The 16,386-nt window shown below is 62.5% G+C and overlaps 1 protein-coding gene across 4 annotated transcripts in view; it reads right to left on the reverse strand.

Annotated features, from left to right (window-relative positions):
- The window catches only part of STK32C (serine/threonine kinase 32C), a 97,418-nt gene that overhangs the window by 28,540 nt on the left and 52,492 nt on the right, over window positions 1-16,386 (reverse strand). For all 4 annotated transcript variants that reach the window (XM_049645913.1, XM_049645914.1, XM_049645912.1 and 1 more), the window contains one exon: window positions 3,121-3,176. In XM_049645913.1, the coding sequence (XP_049501870.1) occupies window positions 3,121-3,176 (56 nt within the window). The remainder of the gene's footprint in view (window positions 1-3,120; window positions 3,177-16,386) is intronic.

A 16,386-nucleotide genomic window follows, 5' to 3' on the forward strand; every position in this document is an offset into this window, starting at 1 on the left:
AGGCTGGGGCGGGGAGGGGACAGGCTGGGGGCGGGGAAGGGGCAGGGAGGGTTCGGGAAGGGCAGTCCTGGACGGCCTGGGTCAGGGAGGGGGCCGGAGGGAGCTGGAAGGAGAAGCAGCGGGAGGCTGGGGCGGGGAGGGGGCGGGAAGGGGTGCACCTCACCGACCCCCACCACATCCACCCCGAAAAGGCGGTGTGCCCGGCCCTCGAGGAGTGTCACGGCCGCAGGGAAAGGGCAGCTGGGGAGGCAGGGCCGCCCCTTGCCCCGGGGAGGAGTGGGGCGCAGCCCCGCAGAGGGTTTGGGGTGGTTTGGGGAGGAGTACAGAAGGGCCCCCGCCCAGCAGCCCGGCCGGGACGCGCGGACGTGACATGAGGCCCCAGGGGTCACAGAGCCTCGCAGTTCCGTGCTCGCAGCCACTGTGGGCACCACTCTGCCCGCCTCAACCCGGCCCGCTCACGTGACTGCCAGGGCCAATCAAAGTGCCCCAGCACCCCCGCGTGATTGGTGCCGGGCCGCAGCACAGGGCCGCACCCAGCCAATCAGAGGGCTGCCTGGTGAGAGCGGCGCGGACGGCTCCCCGGGCCCTTCTCCTCCCACCTGACCGTCCCCTGTGTGGCTCACTTGGACTAAGGCTCACTTGCCACCGGAGGCCCAGGGCACCGGCAGACAGCGCCTGCCAATGGCTGTCACACTCGTCCCCGCGGAGGCGCGCACCTGCTCCACCTGCTCACCTGAGCTGTCACCTGTCCCGGAGCGAGGCACGCAGCTGGGCTCACAGCCGCTTGGGCGCGCCGGTTCCCCCGGCCCCCAGCCCAGGCACGGGCAGCGCTCGAGGGTCCGTGGCAGCGGCCGCCCTCCCGGCCTCCTGCACTGGGGACGCTCCCAGGCTCCTCGCCTGGTCAGAAGAGTCGGGACAAGGCTCCTCGACCCACGAGCCGGGGGTTCTCGGCACCGAGACGGTGGACTCGCACCACCTGCTCCCACGCTCCCCGGGACGTGATTTCTCCAAGAATCGGGAACTTGGGAGGGAAAGGGGAGGTGGTGGTTAATAGGGGCAGAGTTTCGGTTTTACTAGAGGAAAAGAGTCGAGGCGACGGAGGTGGACGGAGGGGTTTCTCGCACAGCAGTGTGAACCCGCTCCACGGCCCTGAGCCACACACTTAACAAATGGTTACAATGGTACGTTTCCTGTTACGTGTAATTTATCACACACACACACACACACACACAAACCTAGGAAAAAACAGAAACGAAAACATTAAGCAGTCTTTGTACCCAAGGACCGGGTACAGCAAGCTTGGATAATCCATTTTCCGGAGCTATTGTCCCGAAGGGCGGGGCAGCCACAAGGTAACTGCTCACACCAAAGGCACCAACCGCTTTGCTCCCATTCACTGAGGGGCATGCGTGAGCTCCGAATGTTTACACCCACTCGACCAAGAGCGGCTTTCAGAGTCATTCTTACAAGGCCAGTCTTGACTGTGGTGTCCACGTGGGGCTGAGTCTATGCAGACATCTGAAATAAGGCCGCGCACAGAAAGGCACACTGGGCCAAGCCACACACACGTGGAGCCGGTTGTGGCGAGCCTCCAAATCCTCATTCCTTCTCCAGTGGGGTCACTGCCCTAGCCCCCGAGAACAGCCGGAAGGACCAAAGCCCAGGTCTGTCCACAGTCCGGAAACCCGTCCAGCACACGGCACCCCTCAGCTGCAACCTCGTTAGGGAGCAGGAAGGAGTCCTCCCACTACACGGCAGCTTCTAAGGGTAAAGTCTCAGCAGGACCCTGTGGCTCCCTTCCCTCCCCACCTCACCACCCCGCAGAGCTCTGTTTCCGGGACCCTGTGGCCAGCTGGCTTTTAAAGCCAAGAACTGGTCAGAGGAGCCAGAACCCTGGGGTTCTGCAGACGCTGTGGGGGGTGGTGGTGCTCAGCAGCGTATGAGGGGGATGGTAGGGATGGGGAGTGGGGGGACAGTGAAATGGCTGCCCCAGGTCAGTCCCCAACACCACTCCTCAGTCCGTTTCCAAATGTCTGCATGACTTCCATGTTTCTCCATAGAAGCCAGTCTTGAATCCTGGTCAGGGTTGGTGCCCTCCAATGCCTAACTAACCCTAACCCTAAGCCCCACCTTGTCTGCCCCTCGACCTTCCCCACGCTCTCTGTGGCTCTAGGGGACAGAATTTACACTCAGTTGGGAGAAGCAGGGAGGGCAGAGGTCAGCCTGACCAGCAGATGTTAAAATACTCTCTCCCTAATGAAAGAGTGCTTGAGTGAACTCCTGCAAAGGAGCTAATTGCCCCGGTTTATGACTTGCCCAGGCCTTGGGCAGCCTGGGCCACAGCACCCACACAGCTGTGCGGAGAGGGGGCCAAAGGCCTCATCTGCCAAGCCTCCTTATCTGCCGAAAAGAAACTATCCATTCAGAAGTGACCCATTTACGACAGACCCATCAAGGCAGAGTCCCGAGAGCTAATTTTAACCTTCCCGGAGCGCTCGTTAAGCCTCTTTGAGTTATAATTACCCCCAATCTCTAGACATTAGGAGGCAGCAATCAGGAAGTTAGATGTGGCCAGAAGGAACTGGAGACGGTCTCCGCACAGGCCTATTTCGAGGAGCCAGCGGCACGGCTGTTCTGGGTGAGACCCGTGCTCCCCTGCACCCCAGTCCTGCCTTCTGCTCCCCTGGAGAAGCTGCCTGGCCTCTGGGCTCCAACTGCAACAATGGTGTCCGAGTGTCCCAGCGGCTCCCGGACACTGGACATCTGCCGCCACCCCCTCCCCACAGCAGGGGCTTCTACGACACTTCCCTTTGAGGCCGCGAGCCAGCCCATTTCTAACGAAAGCCGCCCCATTGGAGAGCAGGGGTCAGGGTCTCGGTCCCGCGGAGCCCAGAGCTGTGCCGTCTGCACCCTCAGCTCCCGGCTGACTTACAAGCCCCCCAAAGACCTGGACTAAAGACCCTAGTGCTCCTGAGTGAGGCCCCCTAGTGCCCCTGACACCTCCCACGTCGCCAGCTTGTCCACAAGGCCCCCCGACAGGCACAGCTGGGGCCAGCCTCTCCAGAGCTGGCGGGCAGAGGGGTTGGTCCCGTCATGGCCTCCTTGCTGGCTCCGCCTTACCTTGCCGAAGCTGCCCTTTCCGATGGCCCGAAGGATCTGGAAGTGGTCGAAGTTCACTGCAGAAAAAACAGAGGGATGCCGGGTCAGGTGGCAGAAAGACCCGTGCCCTCCACACGCCTGGGGCTGGAGCAGCCCCCCGAGGCCACCCCCCACCACTGCAGGGAGCCCCCTGCGGCCCCCCAGTGACACACTTCACCCTGGAAGTGGGCCTGGGTGATGGCTGAAGGCGGAAGTCAGGCTCCTGTGCAAAGCAGGGAGCGCCTGGGCCAGGGCAGAGAGGTGGGTCCTAGGGGCCATGCTGTCCCTTGTTCTGGGTTCCTTGCGGGGTCAGGCCAGGCCACCACACCCACGGACCCACAGCCGGGATGGGGCGTGAACAGAGCCGATGGTGCCCGGAACAGCCCTTCTTCGGTCCCAGGCACCCAGACACCCCCTCCTGAAAGCTGCACCCGACGCATGAAGCCTTGCAAGCAGGGTCCCAGGGGTCCCAGGTGCCCAGAGCCTTGGAAGCAGGCCCCCCCACCCTCCTGCCGCATCTCCTGGGGGTGGTCGCCTGTGGGTTCGCTGAATGAGCTAAAGGGGAGCCTGCCACAGTCCCAGGGTGAATAACAGGGACTTTCCGAAGGGCGGTCCCCGGGCCTGTGGGGACCACGGGTGAACCACCCAGATCCTGGTTTCTATCAACTTTGTCCAGACATGAACCCCTCCCAGAGAAAGGGGTCGTTAGAAATCGCAGCCTTGTTAACTGTCACAACTCTCAGAAAAGATGCTCCCCGCCAGGCACACACAGTGCCCCGGGGAGCATTAATCTGTGAGTGAGAGCAGTTTGGAGTCGCCAGTCCGGGGCTCCCGCTTCTGCTCTCAACCTGATGCCGTGTTTCCTTCCCTCTTGCATTTCCGGGCTCCAGGCAGCCCCAGCCAGCCTTGCTTTCTACACCTGCCCCCTCCCCGTCCTGGCTGGGGCTCCCCCAGCTGACTCTCAGGCCACCAGCTGGGCCCCACCTGTGCCCCAGGTGTGTGCCCCCCAAGTTCTGTTCCCCAGGTCTACGTCCCCAAGTCTGTGCCCCCCTAGGTCTGCATCTCCAAGTCCGTGCCCCCCATACCTGTGCACCGGGCAAACCTGGCTCCATGTGCCCCCAACACCTGTCAGAAACTCGGGGTCTCCAGATGCCCACGAGCCCTGTGGCCTGGGCCGCCCCTACAGGGAGCGGCAGACAAGGGCCGTGGCGTTCCCACCCCGAGAGCGAGAACAGCACATTGAGCCTGCGGAGGGCATCTGTCATACAAGGCCCAGCACGTGGCGCTGGGAGGTCCAGCCCAGCGAGCCCCGGAGGAGAAGTTAGGGTTCGGCCGGCACGGTGCTGGGCCCCGAGTAGGGGCACCACCGGGCCAAGGGTTAGCAAGGGGGCTCAGCCAGCACAATCCCTGGTTTTAGAGAAACCACAAATCCTGGACTTCAGGTCCTTCCAGGAGAGGAACAGAATAGGAAAACAGGAACCAAGGTGTATGAAACCACGGTCAGGAGCACAAGGGAACCCACACCCTGCACTTTTATGCCCTGGAAAGCTAGGTTATCATGGTGGGCTTCCTGGATGGAGAGGCCGCGGGGAAGAGGCGCTCAGAGGTCTGGGGGGCATGGAAGCAGAGAGTGCGAGCACCGTGGGGAGCCGTGGCCTGGCTCCACACTGGCTAGCCCCGTGGCCTTCCCTGGGCCCGCTTCCGGGACAGGGAAGGGGGATGTGTAACCCAGTGCACAGCACCCTGTGGTTTTGAGCACTTCCTAAGACCCCAGAGTTGGGGGGCGCACGACGGGACTCCCAGACAGCAGGCAGGGCACTGAGCCGGCCACGTGGAAGCTTCACAGGGGAGACACAGGTGGGACGGGAACCCCAGCCGTAGCTGCTGGACAGGCGAGGCCGTCGAGCCGGGAGGGGTCCCCGGGCAGGCCCAGGGCTGGGCAGGGCGGGCATCCCATCGGGGCCAGCAGCCGTGAGCGAGGCCGTCCCAGAGGGCGGTAGCTCTGCCCACAGTGACCCTGCTCAGAGGAGCAGCCGGCCCGGACCCCACCAGGGGAGCCTCAAGCCCCACTGAGTAGCCAGAGTGACTCTGTCCTCTGCTAAGTGGAGGTTCCTCGGGTCACCCCTCGGACCGGCTGCTCCGCCCCGGCGCCCAGGCCCCCGTCACTGCACCCAGCGGCTCACATGTGCTCCGGAGACCCTCCAGGTGGAACCGAGAACCAGCTGCTGCTCTGGGTGCCTTCCCCCACGTGGGCTCTGGATCCACTCTGGGCAGGACCGGGACCTCCCCTAACTGCCCCCGCCCAGCATCCTGCCGCCGTCAGCCCCACTCTGGCTCCTAAAGGAGGTGCTGACTTTCGTTCGGGCATCCAGAGGCAGGGTGAAGAGGAGATCCACCGCCAGGGTTTGTCCGAGTAGCGGTGGACGGACGTGGCGGAGCGCGCCGTGTTGCATCAGGTGGATGCGCAGAAGCCCACGCGGCGTATACGCCACCATCCAGAAGTCCACAGGGTTCAGGAGAGTCCGTGCCGATAAAGTGTGAAGTTCCCCCAAACACTGAACCCAGCGGGTCTCACCAACAGGAGGAAAGGGCTGGGGCCCCCAGGAGCCCACCGCCCCCCAGATTCGCGAGGAACACAGCAGGAGGGCGTGGGGGATGGGGCCCCACGCAGGGGCGTGGGCTCGGTCCATGTTTGCTCAACCCAGAGAGGGGCTGCAGCCACCAGGCAAATGGAGCCCAGAGTAAGGCTGGTTCTCACCCTGGGTGGGGGCCATGCGGTGTCCCAGGAGGGCGCAAGCCCAGTGGCCTCCAGCCCCGCCTGTCTGCCCCGCCCCCACCCCACCCTCAGCTCCTGACGGGCCCCACCACTGGGTGCAAAGCCTCGGGCCCAGCTCCTTGTGGGGTTGAGCCCAAGCCCTAGAGGCCACGCTGCTGTCCTGCATGCAAACCTTCTGTTCCCCACAGACACAGGTCACCACCCCAGTCCCTGGGAGTCTCTACCCTCTCGTCCCCTGGGCACACCTGCAGCCCCAGAGGGGCCTGCTCTCCTGCACCTGGCACCGGGGGCCCTCGGGCACCCCCATCTTGCAGGGGACACTCTGCTTCTCTTAGGCCATTTGGGGCTGGGCCTTGGCGTCGTCCGAGTGCAGGCTCCGGCCACAGATCTGCTCAGGAGGCTGGGCCCCGCTGAGAGAGCCAAGGTCAGAGGCTGCTGCAGGAACCACAGGCCAGGTCTGTCCTGGGCCCTGGGAGAAGGCAGGGAGGGGCCCTCCCAGGCTGGACACTATCGCGGGCGACAGACTCCAAGCCAGCAGACAAATACGGCGCCTGGTGCCTGGGAGAAAAATAAAGCAGGAAGAGGGGTGGGTGGGACTGCTACCTTTTCCAAGGTCACTGGGAAGACATTTGGGCCCAGAGATGAGGTCGTGAGCCGGGAGTACCTGGAGTATGGTTGAGCGAGGCCAGTTTGCTGCACCTCACATGTGATTTCTGTGGCTGTGTGACGCTGTCGGCACACCTACCCCCCCCGCCCCCCGCCATGAGACACCTCTGACCCCGTAGGTCAAGGGTAGCTCTGCCCCCACGGTCCTATCGGACGCTTCTGTTCCTCCTGCTCAGAAATCTAAGCGCCACAGGTGCAGCTGTGCCTGCGAGGAGGCGGCCAGCTCTGAGCTCAGCCTCCGCCAGGGCTCCTGCCACACACGGACACAGGCTGTCCCTGGTGCAGGTGAATATTTAAAACACAAAGGTTTAAGAAAATCTATTCTTCAAGGAAGGCCTTTATTTTGCCGAGCTGGCAATCACAGAGCCCCGCATTGCTATGAAAATAGGTCATCTCGGGCGCCTGGGGGGCTCCTTCGGTTGAACATCCAACTTCGGCTCAGGTCAGGATTTCCCGGTTTGTGAGGTCGAGCCCCACGTCAGGCTCTGTGCCGACAGCTCGGGTCCTGGAGCCTGCTTTGGATTCTATGTCTCCCTCTCTCTCTGGTCCTCCCCTGCTCGTGCTCTTTCTGTCTCTCTCAAAAATAAATAAACACTAAAAAAAGTTTTTTAAAAGAAAGAAACTAGGTGAAGCCTGATGCCCAGACAGACCTCCCCAAGGTGTTCTCAGAGCTTCTCAGCCGCCACAACCACCGCCGGGGAAAAGGCTGGGCAATCGATGCTCCCACAGCCTTGTTCCGGTAAGACTCACGAAATCCTTCTGGTTTCCCAGTGACCCGACCCAACCTGACCTAACCCGCTGGCCTGGCCACTGTCACACAGGTGGCTGGAAGGAGAGGGAGGGGGTCGCCCCCAGAGCGTGACGCTGGTTGCATGCTCGGTGAGCAGCAGTGAAAGCCAACAGGAGGCCCTCGTGCAGTCGCCTCAAATCCAAAGACGATGTGAGGTGCTCTCTGAACACTTTTCCCTAAAAATAACACTGGTCTGCCGACCGGAGTTCAGCGCTCGCCCTCAGTGGGCAGAGGAACCCGTCAACTGCTGTGGGCTCAGTGGGCTCAGGTCCTTGGGCAGCCGTGAGGCCCAGCAGGTTCATAAGCCAGCGTCCCCAGCGAGGAGGAGAGCAGGAGAGGAGGTGAGCCTGGGGAGGGTAAAAATAGAGCCGCTGCAGGGCCGTGAGTCACCGCTATTGTCACTGGTGACACTGCCCGCGCCACGGGGTGGGGGAGGGGGCCCCTGCAGACCCAGAGGCCAGCCTGCTCCTGACGCCTTCAGGGCCTGGCAGGTGGGCCCCGTGTGGAAGGTGGCCTGCCCGTGGCCCCGGGACGAGTCCCCTTCCCGGCCTGCCTCTGTGATCACCCAGGAGAGGCCCGGTCCTCAGAGCGTCTTCGGGTGAATTCCGTGCCAGAAGTGGGGATACTGGGAAAGCTGCAATCATAAATCAAACATCACGAGTCGCTGCAATTCATTCAGAAGTCGATTCCATTTTGTCTTACGTCCTATGACCCAGAAAACTCCCGCAGAAAACCATCCAGTCCGGCTGAGGCCGGCCCTCTGCAGGGTCTGCGTGGCCTCTGCGGAAATCCCTGCCTCCTCCGGGTGCACGGGCCGGCCCCTGCACAAGCGGGTCACCTGCAGGCACGGTCACCACTGAGGCCTCGACCGGCTCGCCACCAGCTGTCCTGCAAGGCCACCGGCTCTGCCGGGAACCAGGACCAGCAGGTGTCACGAGCGGGCACTCTCTGAAGCCCTCCCGCTCTGATCCCACCAAGTCCTCAGAGCCACCAGGTAAGGGGTGGATGCTCCCCTTTTCCAGGCGAGGAAACAGCTGAAGAGTCACAGCAGACTCCGGGTGAAGGACCCCGGGCCCCTCGGGGCAGAAGAGCAAGGGCCTCGGGGAGCCAGCACCACAACCCAAAGACCCGGGCCTCGCAGCCTGCCCTTCCTTCCATCTGGATCCCCTCTGCACCCCACTCCCTCCCTGCCAGCTGCTCAGCCGTTGGGCCCTTCTCCAGGGAGCCTCTGCTGGCCCCTCTGAGCACTCGTGCACCTGCCCCAGCGTGGGATGCCGGGGGGGGCGGGGCGGGCGCAGCTGCCCTTCCCAGTTCAGTGCCCTGCCCAGGGTTGCAGGAGCAACACGCCCGCCCTGTCTTTTCTGAGGAACAGACACAGCAGCGAGGATGTGTACCAGCCAAGAGACTGTGCCGAGGCCTCTGGGGTCCTAGGTTCTGGAATAATGCCCCTTCTCATGCCCAGGAAGTGCCTAGGCCTGGGGACCTGGGTGACTGGAGAAGCCAGGGGTGCTGACGCCTTCCTGCCCCCGACTGGACCCCAGGAGAGACCCCCCTCCCCCGTCTGCTTTCAGTAAAAGCCTTGGCCCAGAAACCCAACTAGTGATACCTTCCCAGAGCAGCACTGTTTACCCCAGATCCCATCCGGTCCGCAAAGTCTGCAGCTCAGTTCCGGCGTTAGGCACAGACATCCTCAGACGGCACCCGAAACCTTCATAAGTCAGTGATTGAGGCAACTGCCAGATCAATAATGCATCTCTGCCTGGGGCCCCGCCCCTCCAGCATCCGAGGGGGGAGTCTGTGCGACAGGACCTGGTGCTCCGGCCAGGCCGCCTCCCGTGGCTGCGGGTGGCAGGGCCTCCCCCGGGGATGCCCAGAGGGGTCCTACTCAAGGCCCACCCCTGGCTACCTCCTTCTCCCAGGTGCTCAGCCCCCTACCAGTGCCACCATCAGGACCAACCTCGAACACCGCAATAACACGCGGCGGTGGAATCTGCCCTGGGGGCCCCCAGTTCAGCCACATAGGGACACAGAAGTGCACTGAGGACCCAGGAGCTGGGTGGGGTGGGGGGCTGAGGAGGGGGGAAACAGGCCTTTGGAGCAGCTGAGTCCTGAACCCCGAGGCAGGTCTGCCCAGTAAAGCAAACGGGCCCCAGACCCCTGCTCCTGACCCAACTCTGGTCTGACCTCTGAGTCCCTCTCCCTCCCTGCCCTGTCAGGACTCCCCCCCCCCCCCCCCCCCCCCCCCCCCCGCCTTTGGCCCCCCCCCCCCCCCCGGGGGCCCGGGGGGGGGGGCGGGCCCCGGGGAGGGGCAGAGCACAGCCGGCCCTGGGGGGCAAGCAGCCCCCCCCCCCCCCCGGCCCATGTCAGCACCAGCCCAGCCCCCATAGCCAGCAGTGCAGACAGACTCAGAGGCCAGGGCGGCTCAGGTCCTGGTGGCAGCAGCCACACTCGAGGGGGGTCCCAGGTCACATGCTGGGAGTCCCCTAGGACACTGGCTCCCAGGGGGGAACAGGGGTTCCCAAGTCCCTAGGGATATGGACAAATCCCAGGATGCAAGTCAGAGGTCAACACTCGGTGAGAGATGCTCGGCCAGGCCAGGGGCTAGAGAAAGCCCGTCCCTCTGTCTTTCCATCTGCCTGTCTGCAGCCTCTGGGCTCCAGGCACAGTCCTGCAGGCCCCACCCCCTTCCCCACAGACCAGGGCCTCCCAGGAAGCGGGAGAACCTCAGAGGCTGGAGCAGGGGGGCACCGGGGTTCCCGGGCCACCAAGCAGCAGTGCCCAGAAGAGGGGGTGCAGGCTCGGGGGTCCCGGGGGAGGGAGACCAGGGGGGTTGGGGGTGGGGAGGCCTCAGCCCCTGGGAGGGGACAAGTGGGGTGCTTCACACTCGCTTTGGCCGTCGAGCCCTCCTGGACCAGCCTCAATAATGCAGCCTCAATGTCAGGCCCCGTCATGTGTTCTGGCACCGAGAGCCCAATCACCCCTGTCCACCGGGCCCTGGAGCCCCCACCGCCCTGCCCACCCTCCACCCTGGTCGCCGAGGCTCCCGCCGGTGGCAGCGGCCCAGGCCTGACACCCCACTGCCCAGCCCCTTGTCAGCTGAGCCCCTCTTCCGACGCCAAGAGAGGCCCGAGGGTCAAGGCCACCAGTCCCTGGGGTACCCGTGAGCCGCCCCGTGGACCCGGGACCCCCAGTCGCAGGCTCAGGCTGGGGGCTCTGCTGCACAGGTTGACCAGGCGCTAACACTGCAGCCTGTCCGACCATGCGTGGAGCTGCCGAGCTGCACACGAGGCCACGAAACTCCTTTCCCGGCCAGCCTCGCCAGAGACCCCTGCTCAGGCGGGGACACTGGCCGTGCGTGGCCCCCCTCCACCAAGGTGGGTGCAGCCAAGTGTCTGGGGAAAGCGCCTGGATATTCTAGAGCTTTCCCTGCCGTTTCCCTGAGAAATGCGACCCGCAGACTTTCTGGGATGTGGCTCCCTACAAGGCAGGTGCCTTCGACGAACGGGCCCAGCATTTTCAGCTCGGTGGGTCTTTACGTGGCGGCTGGTTGGCTCTTCCTCCCGCCTGCTGCAGCCTGGGGGCTGTTGCCATAGTTCCCAGCCACTGGGAGGACAGGGCCACGTCACCAGAGCCACACAACACAAACAGCATTAAGTGTGATTCAGGGAAGAAGGGACGGGCAAAGCCCTGCTCACAGGCCAGGGGCTCCCGTATCAGAGCCGTCCCCGCAAACGGGGGCGCGTCCTCCACGCCTCCACAGACACGACAGCTGCCAGAGCAGCCTGGGCGGGGCCTCACCCACCAAACCTCAGAGACACCCGCAGGACCGCCCCACAAAGCCCAGCCAGGGTGCAGACAAAGGTGGTTTCTGAACGGGTCCTGCTCAGAACACAGGACTCCTGATGTCAGCGGTGTGGACCAGCCGGGGAGAGGGGGTCTCCGGGCTCTGCTCACGGCTAAGCCCCCAGCTTCAGCCAGCTCCTGTGTCCTGGGCGAGGGGCACTGCCCCAGCCCCCCCACCACGCACCCCTGCCACGCACACACAGGCTCCCGCACCACGGGCAAGCTCTAACCACAACGCGGAGGAGACCGAGTCTTTCCAGAGCCAGGAAGTCACACGGGGTGTGTGTGCAATGCTCAGGAGGGCACAGGGCCCCACAGGAGGGCCGGCCTGGGCCCCTCTCAGGAAGCCAGGGCCCCCAGCTGGCCAGTCCCTGGGGGCTGCAGTCAGGGTCTGCTTCCCAACCCGTCACCCAGGGACCGGAGGAGCATATAGATACACAGGGTGCCCAGCTCAGGCACGGACACAGAGCCTGCAGCAGGGCCCTGCCCTCCGCATGCCTCGCCTGGGCCACAGCAGCCACGTGGGCACCATTTGCCCATCACAGGCTCCCGTGTGTGTGCGGGGGGCACGGAGACACGGGCCCGGCTGAAGGCAGCCCCAGATACCACAGCAGCCGCTACAAGCACAGACCCTGAAGCCGCGGTCACTGCTTCCGCTCTGGGAGCCAGCAGGCCAGTCTGGCACCTGCGCTTGTCACACCAGCGATCCCGAAGGGTGGCACTGCTGGTCCTGGGGAACCTCGGAGGTGACGATCCGCCCTCCGCCTCCACCCGCACGGCAGCCCACACCTGCCCCACGCGGCCCGGCCCGAGCTGGGCCGCAGCACGGTCACAGCAGACGCAGGAAGAAAGGACACGGGACTGGACGAGGGGCCCGGGTCTTCTGCAGAGCCCAGCGCACAAGCCTCTGCCCAGCTCCTCAAGCCCATGGGGTCCCAGAACAGTCTATCATCCCCCTGCACGGCCCAAGAAGCTTCTGCTTGCAACGCGAGAAGAGGTCTTATTTTCTCAGACTGACAGAGAAAGAGGGTCCTGGGGCTCCGGTGCTGGGTTTGTCTCAGCGAATCCACCCCACACATGTACATCCGGTGCCCCGTGACCCTGAGGCTGGCCGCTGAGCCTGCAGGTGGGACGGGCACGCCTGTGCGCCAAGTCAGGGCACGGGCAGGCCACGGAGGGGACCCCGGGGGCCGGCCCCGCCCAGGCCCAGCTCACACTCCCTGTGCCGTGAGCCAGGAGCCTAGAAGCGCCACACAACTCAAGGGGTACAGGGAACCCCTCAAGCAAGCCCCAGAAGGCAACAGATGGTCTCTCCATAAAGTTCGAACACAAGCAAGGCTATATAGCATGCTGTTCTGGTGCGCGCGCATATCGAGAAAGGTTTTTTTTTTTAATGTTTTATTATTTATTTTTCAGACAGAGAGAGACAGAGTGTGAGCAGGGGAGGGGCAGAGAGAGAGAGAGGGAGACACAGAATCCGAAGCAGACTCCAGGCTCTGAGCTGTCAGCACAGAGCCCGATGCGGGGCTCGAACTCACAAACCGCGAGATCATGACCTGAGTCGAAGTCGGCGCTTCACCGACTGAGCCACCCAGGTGCCCCATGTTGGGACAGGTTACTAAAGTGGCTGCAGAATCCAGCTGGCGGGCACCTTGAGGGAGCACAGGGATGGCGCCACTGGAGGAGGTTCAGCTCGGGCTGGGGCAGCGTCCCTGCTGTGCACGAGAATCCCACATTTGAAATTCAGGAGATGCGACTCAGGACCCCGGCCTCGCTCCAGGAAACGCGCGCGGGCCGGAGGCGGTGCGGGGCTCACCATGCAGGTGCAGGAGGACCGCGGGGCAGAGGCGCCTGAGGGAGCAGAGGGGGAAGGGAGCCCGGGCGCTCATGGTGAGAGGCGCACCACGGACAGGGGACCCACGAAACAACCAACAGGTGGGGACAACCTGAGTGCCCCGCGGCTCGTGGGCGGTAAGCCACACGATGCGGTATTATTCCTCCACCAGACGGGGTGGCGCTCTGGCACCTGCTGCAATGGAGACAGGCCTTGAAACCCTGGCGCTGGGTGACAGGGGCCCGAACTGACAGGCCCTGCGCGATGTCACCGACCAGGAGTGCCCACGATGGGCGGCCTGTGGACCAGAGAGCAGACCGCAGCCGCGGCTGCCAGCGGGACCGGTTTCCGCGGGGAAAACATCTCGGAACTGGGTGTTGGAGGTGGTCCTAACACAGTGCTGCCAAATGTGCAAGATGCTGCCGACTGGTCGCTTTAAAACGGCTGGTTTTAGGGGCGCCTGGGTGGCTCAGTCGGTGAAGCGTCCGACTTCAGCTCAGGTCATGATCTCGCGGTCCGTGAGATCGAGCCCCGCATGGGGCTCTGTGCTGACAGCTCAGAGCCTGGAGCCTGCTTCGGACTCTGGGTCTCCCTCTCTCTGACCCTCCCCTGTTCATGCTCTGTCTCTCTCTGTCTCAAAAATAAATAAACGTTAAAAAAAAAATTTTTTTTAAATAAATAAGTAAAATAAAATGGCTAGTTTTATGTGATGGGACTTTCACTTCAGTAAAAGCAATAGTAATTGTTTCTGGAAGTGAGCCACGACCGAGTGGGCTGAGGCCACGTAGGGGGCATGGCTGCTGTTGCATGGCCCCACACAGATGGCCCCATGTGTGGGGACGGTGGTCAGGGCAGGCCCTGTGTGGAAGAGGGGGCGTCCCAGGGGCTTGGACTCATTGGTGGGTGCGTGCTCCGCGGAGGGAGGACTCTGCCAGAACCAGCACGGCTAGGCTCCCGCATGCACACACACCGGACCTCACAGTCGCCCCAAAGCTGGCCAGGGGGCCAACCAGAATGGGGTTTAGACGACTTTCCTATTTCAAGGTGATCACCCTAGGTGGGAGGGAAGAGGGCAGGACAGTCACTAATCCTATCTTTTCTTAATGGAAAACATAAGAAATCACACGTGGGGCGCCTGGGTGGCTCAGTCGGTTAAGCGTCTGACTTCGGCTCAGGTCATGATCTCGCGGTCCGTGAGTTCGAGCCCCGCGTCGGGCTCTGGGCTGATGGCTCAGAGCCTAGAGCCTGCTTCCGATTCTGTGTCTCCCTCTCTCTCTGCCCCTCCCCCGTTCATGCTCTGTCTCTGTCTCAAAAATAAACTTAAAAAAAATAATAAAAAAAAAAAAAGAAATCACATGTGTGGCTAAGGCAGCTTCATTCTGACCCCTTTGCTTTAGAACAACATTAAACTGTGTTAAATTCATACAAACCCAAGCCCCACCCATCAAATCTGTATTTTATTTACACTCAGTCCAGTTTCAAAACAGGGTTCCAGGTGGACCTCCATTCCCTTGGTGCTGGCGCATCATGACCACAGAGCAGCGGATCCGTCCGGGAGGACAGGACAGCCTGTGTCCTGCTGCCCTCTGCGAGGGGCAGCGGGGCCGACTGCACCAGGATCTGCTCCCCTCCGCCCAGGAGCCCCCGGCTCTCTGAGCATCCGCCCGGGTCACACTGCCCAGGCCTGGCCCGTCAGAGCGAAGCTGTCCGACTGGAGCTGGCCCTGGGCTTCTGGAACTCAGGAGAAGTGTCCACCACGGTGGCAAGAGCAGGGCAGAAGGAGCAGAAGGAACCATTTCTGGGGCTACCGTGGGAGCACGAAGCCAGCAGAGGGGATGGGGGACGAGGATCAGCACCCCCTGACCCCTCCTCCTGGACCCGATACACCATTAGAGTCTCCGTTTCTCTGGCCCGCGTGGCCTTCTTACTAACGTCCCCTTGAGTGCCGACTCCCGAGGCCGCCTGTGACTCAGACCAGAGCCCTCCTGCGCCTGCGCTGCCGGGTCTGTGCCTTCCCTCGCCCTGCATGTCTACCCCAAGCAATACCGACCTTCCTCAGTTAGGCTTTACGGCGGACACTGGTGCCCAGTGGGGGAAGCCACCACGGGCTGTGGCCTGCCTTCTCCAGGGGCCCTTGTTCGTCCACGTCAATCGTCTGTCAGTCCATCAACTTCCACAGAAGCCGTAGGTTGTTTGTTTCTCTAAATTCAGTGACTCTGAAGGCACCTGGGTGGCCCGGTCGGTTAAGCTCTTTGGCTCAGGTCATGATCTTACAGTTCATGGGTTCAAGCCCTGCATCGGGCTCTGTGCTGACAGCTCAGAGCCTGGAGCCTGCTTTGGATTCTGTGTCCCCCCCCCTCTCTCTGCCCCTCCCTCACTTGCACTCTGTCTCTCTTTCTCAAAAATAAACATTAAAAAAAATTAAAAAATTAAAATAAATTCAGTACTCTGAACATCAGCTGTGAGGAAACAGAAATTGTTATGATATTTGCATCCACTAAAATGCCATGTGTCCTCACTCACTTCGGGCGTCCTCCATATAGACGTGGCCCAGCTTCTCTTGGTGGCCTACAGTACAGGGCATTTTCACGGCTTTATCGAGACGTGAGTGACACACGGGGCAGTGAACGTGGAGAGCACGTGCCCGGATCGGCTCTGACATCTGCACGCACCCACATACTGCTGGTCACGGGACACCGTGGGGGCGCAGAGCGGGGAGAATGCACTCGTAACACAGACACTGGACAAAGACGCCCGGTGCACAGAAACATCTCCGACAGCTCAGCAAGAAAAAGACAGAGAACGGCCAAGTTCTTGAATAGGCACCTCACGCGGAAGAGACCCAAGTGCCAGGTCAACACAGAAACAAGCTGGGCATCTCAGCGACCAGGGGTATGAAACTGGGCAGAGCAGGGACCTCCCCACGGCCAGCACAGCAGTGACCGACGCAGAGGCCGGCAGGGCTGTGCGCAGCGGGGACTCACACGCGTTGCTGTGGGAGTGAGACTGGGCTCCAGGTGCCGCGCGGCCCGGCCGGTCCACACGCACACACACAGCACACGCCCGCCGAGACACGAGTGCAAGAGAGGCGGAACGGCGCAAAACTGGAAATGACCCCAAGCGCTTGGCCTTCGTCAAATGGATAATACTAAGGTGTGACGTAGCCACACAGAACTCCAGGCACGACGAGAATGCGGCGGCGGCTGCTACACACAGCCTGGACCCATCCCGCGGACGCGGCGCATCGAGAGAAAGGGGCCGGACACACTCCACGGTTTCACTTATGTAAAGCTAAATTTTAATAAACATTCCTTGTTTGTTTTAGAAAACCATGTGTTT

The sequence above is a fragment of the Panthera uncia genome, chromosome D2 (assembly GCF_023721935.1).
Source record: "Panthera uncia isolate 11264 chromosome D2, Puncia_PCG_1.0, whole genome shotgun sequence".
Taxonomy (NCBI): domain Eukaryota; kingdom Metazoa; phylum Chordata; class Mammalia; order Carnivora; family Felidae; genus Panthera; species Panthera uncia.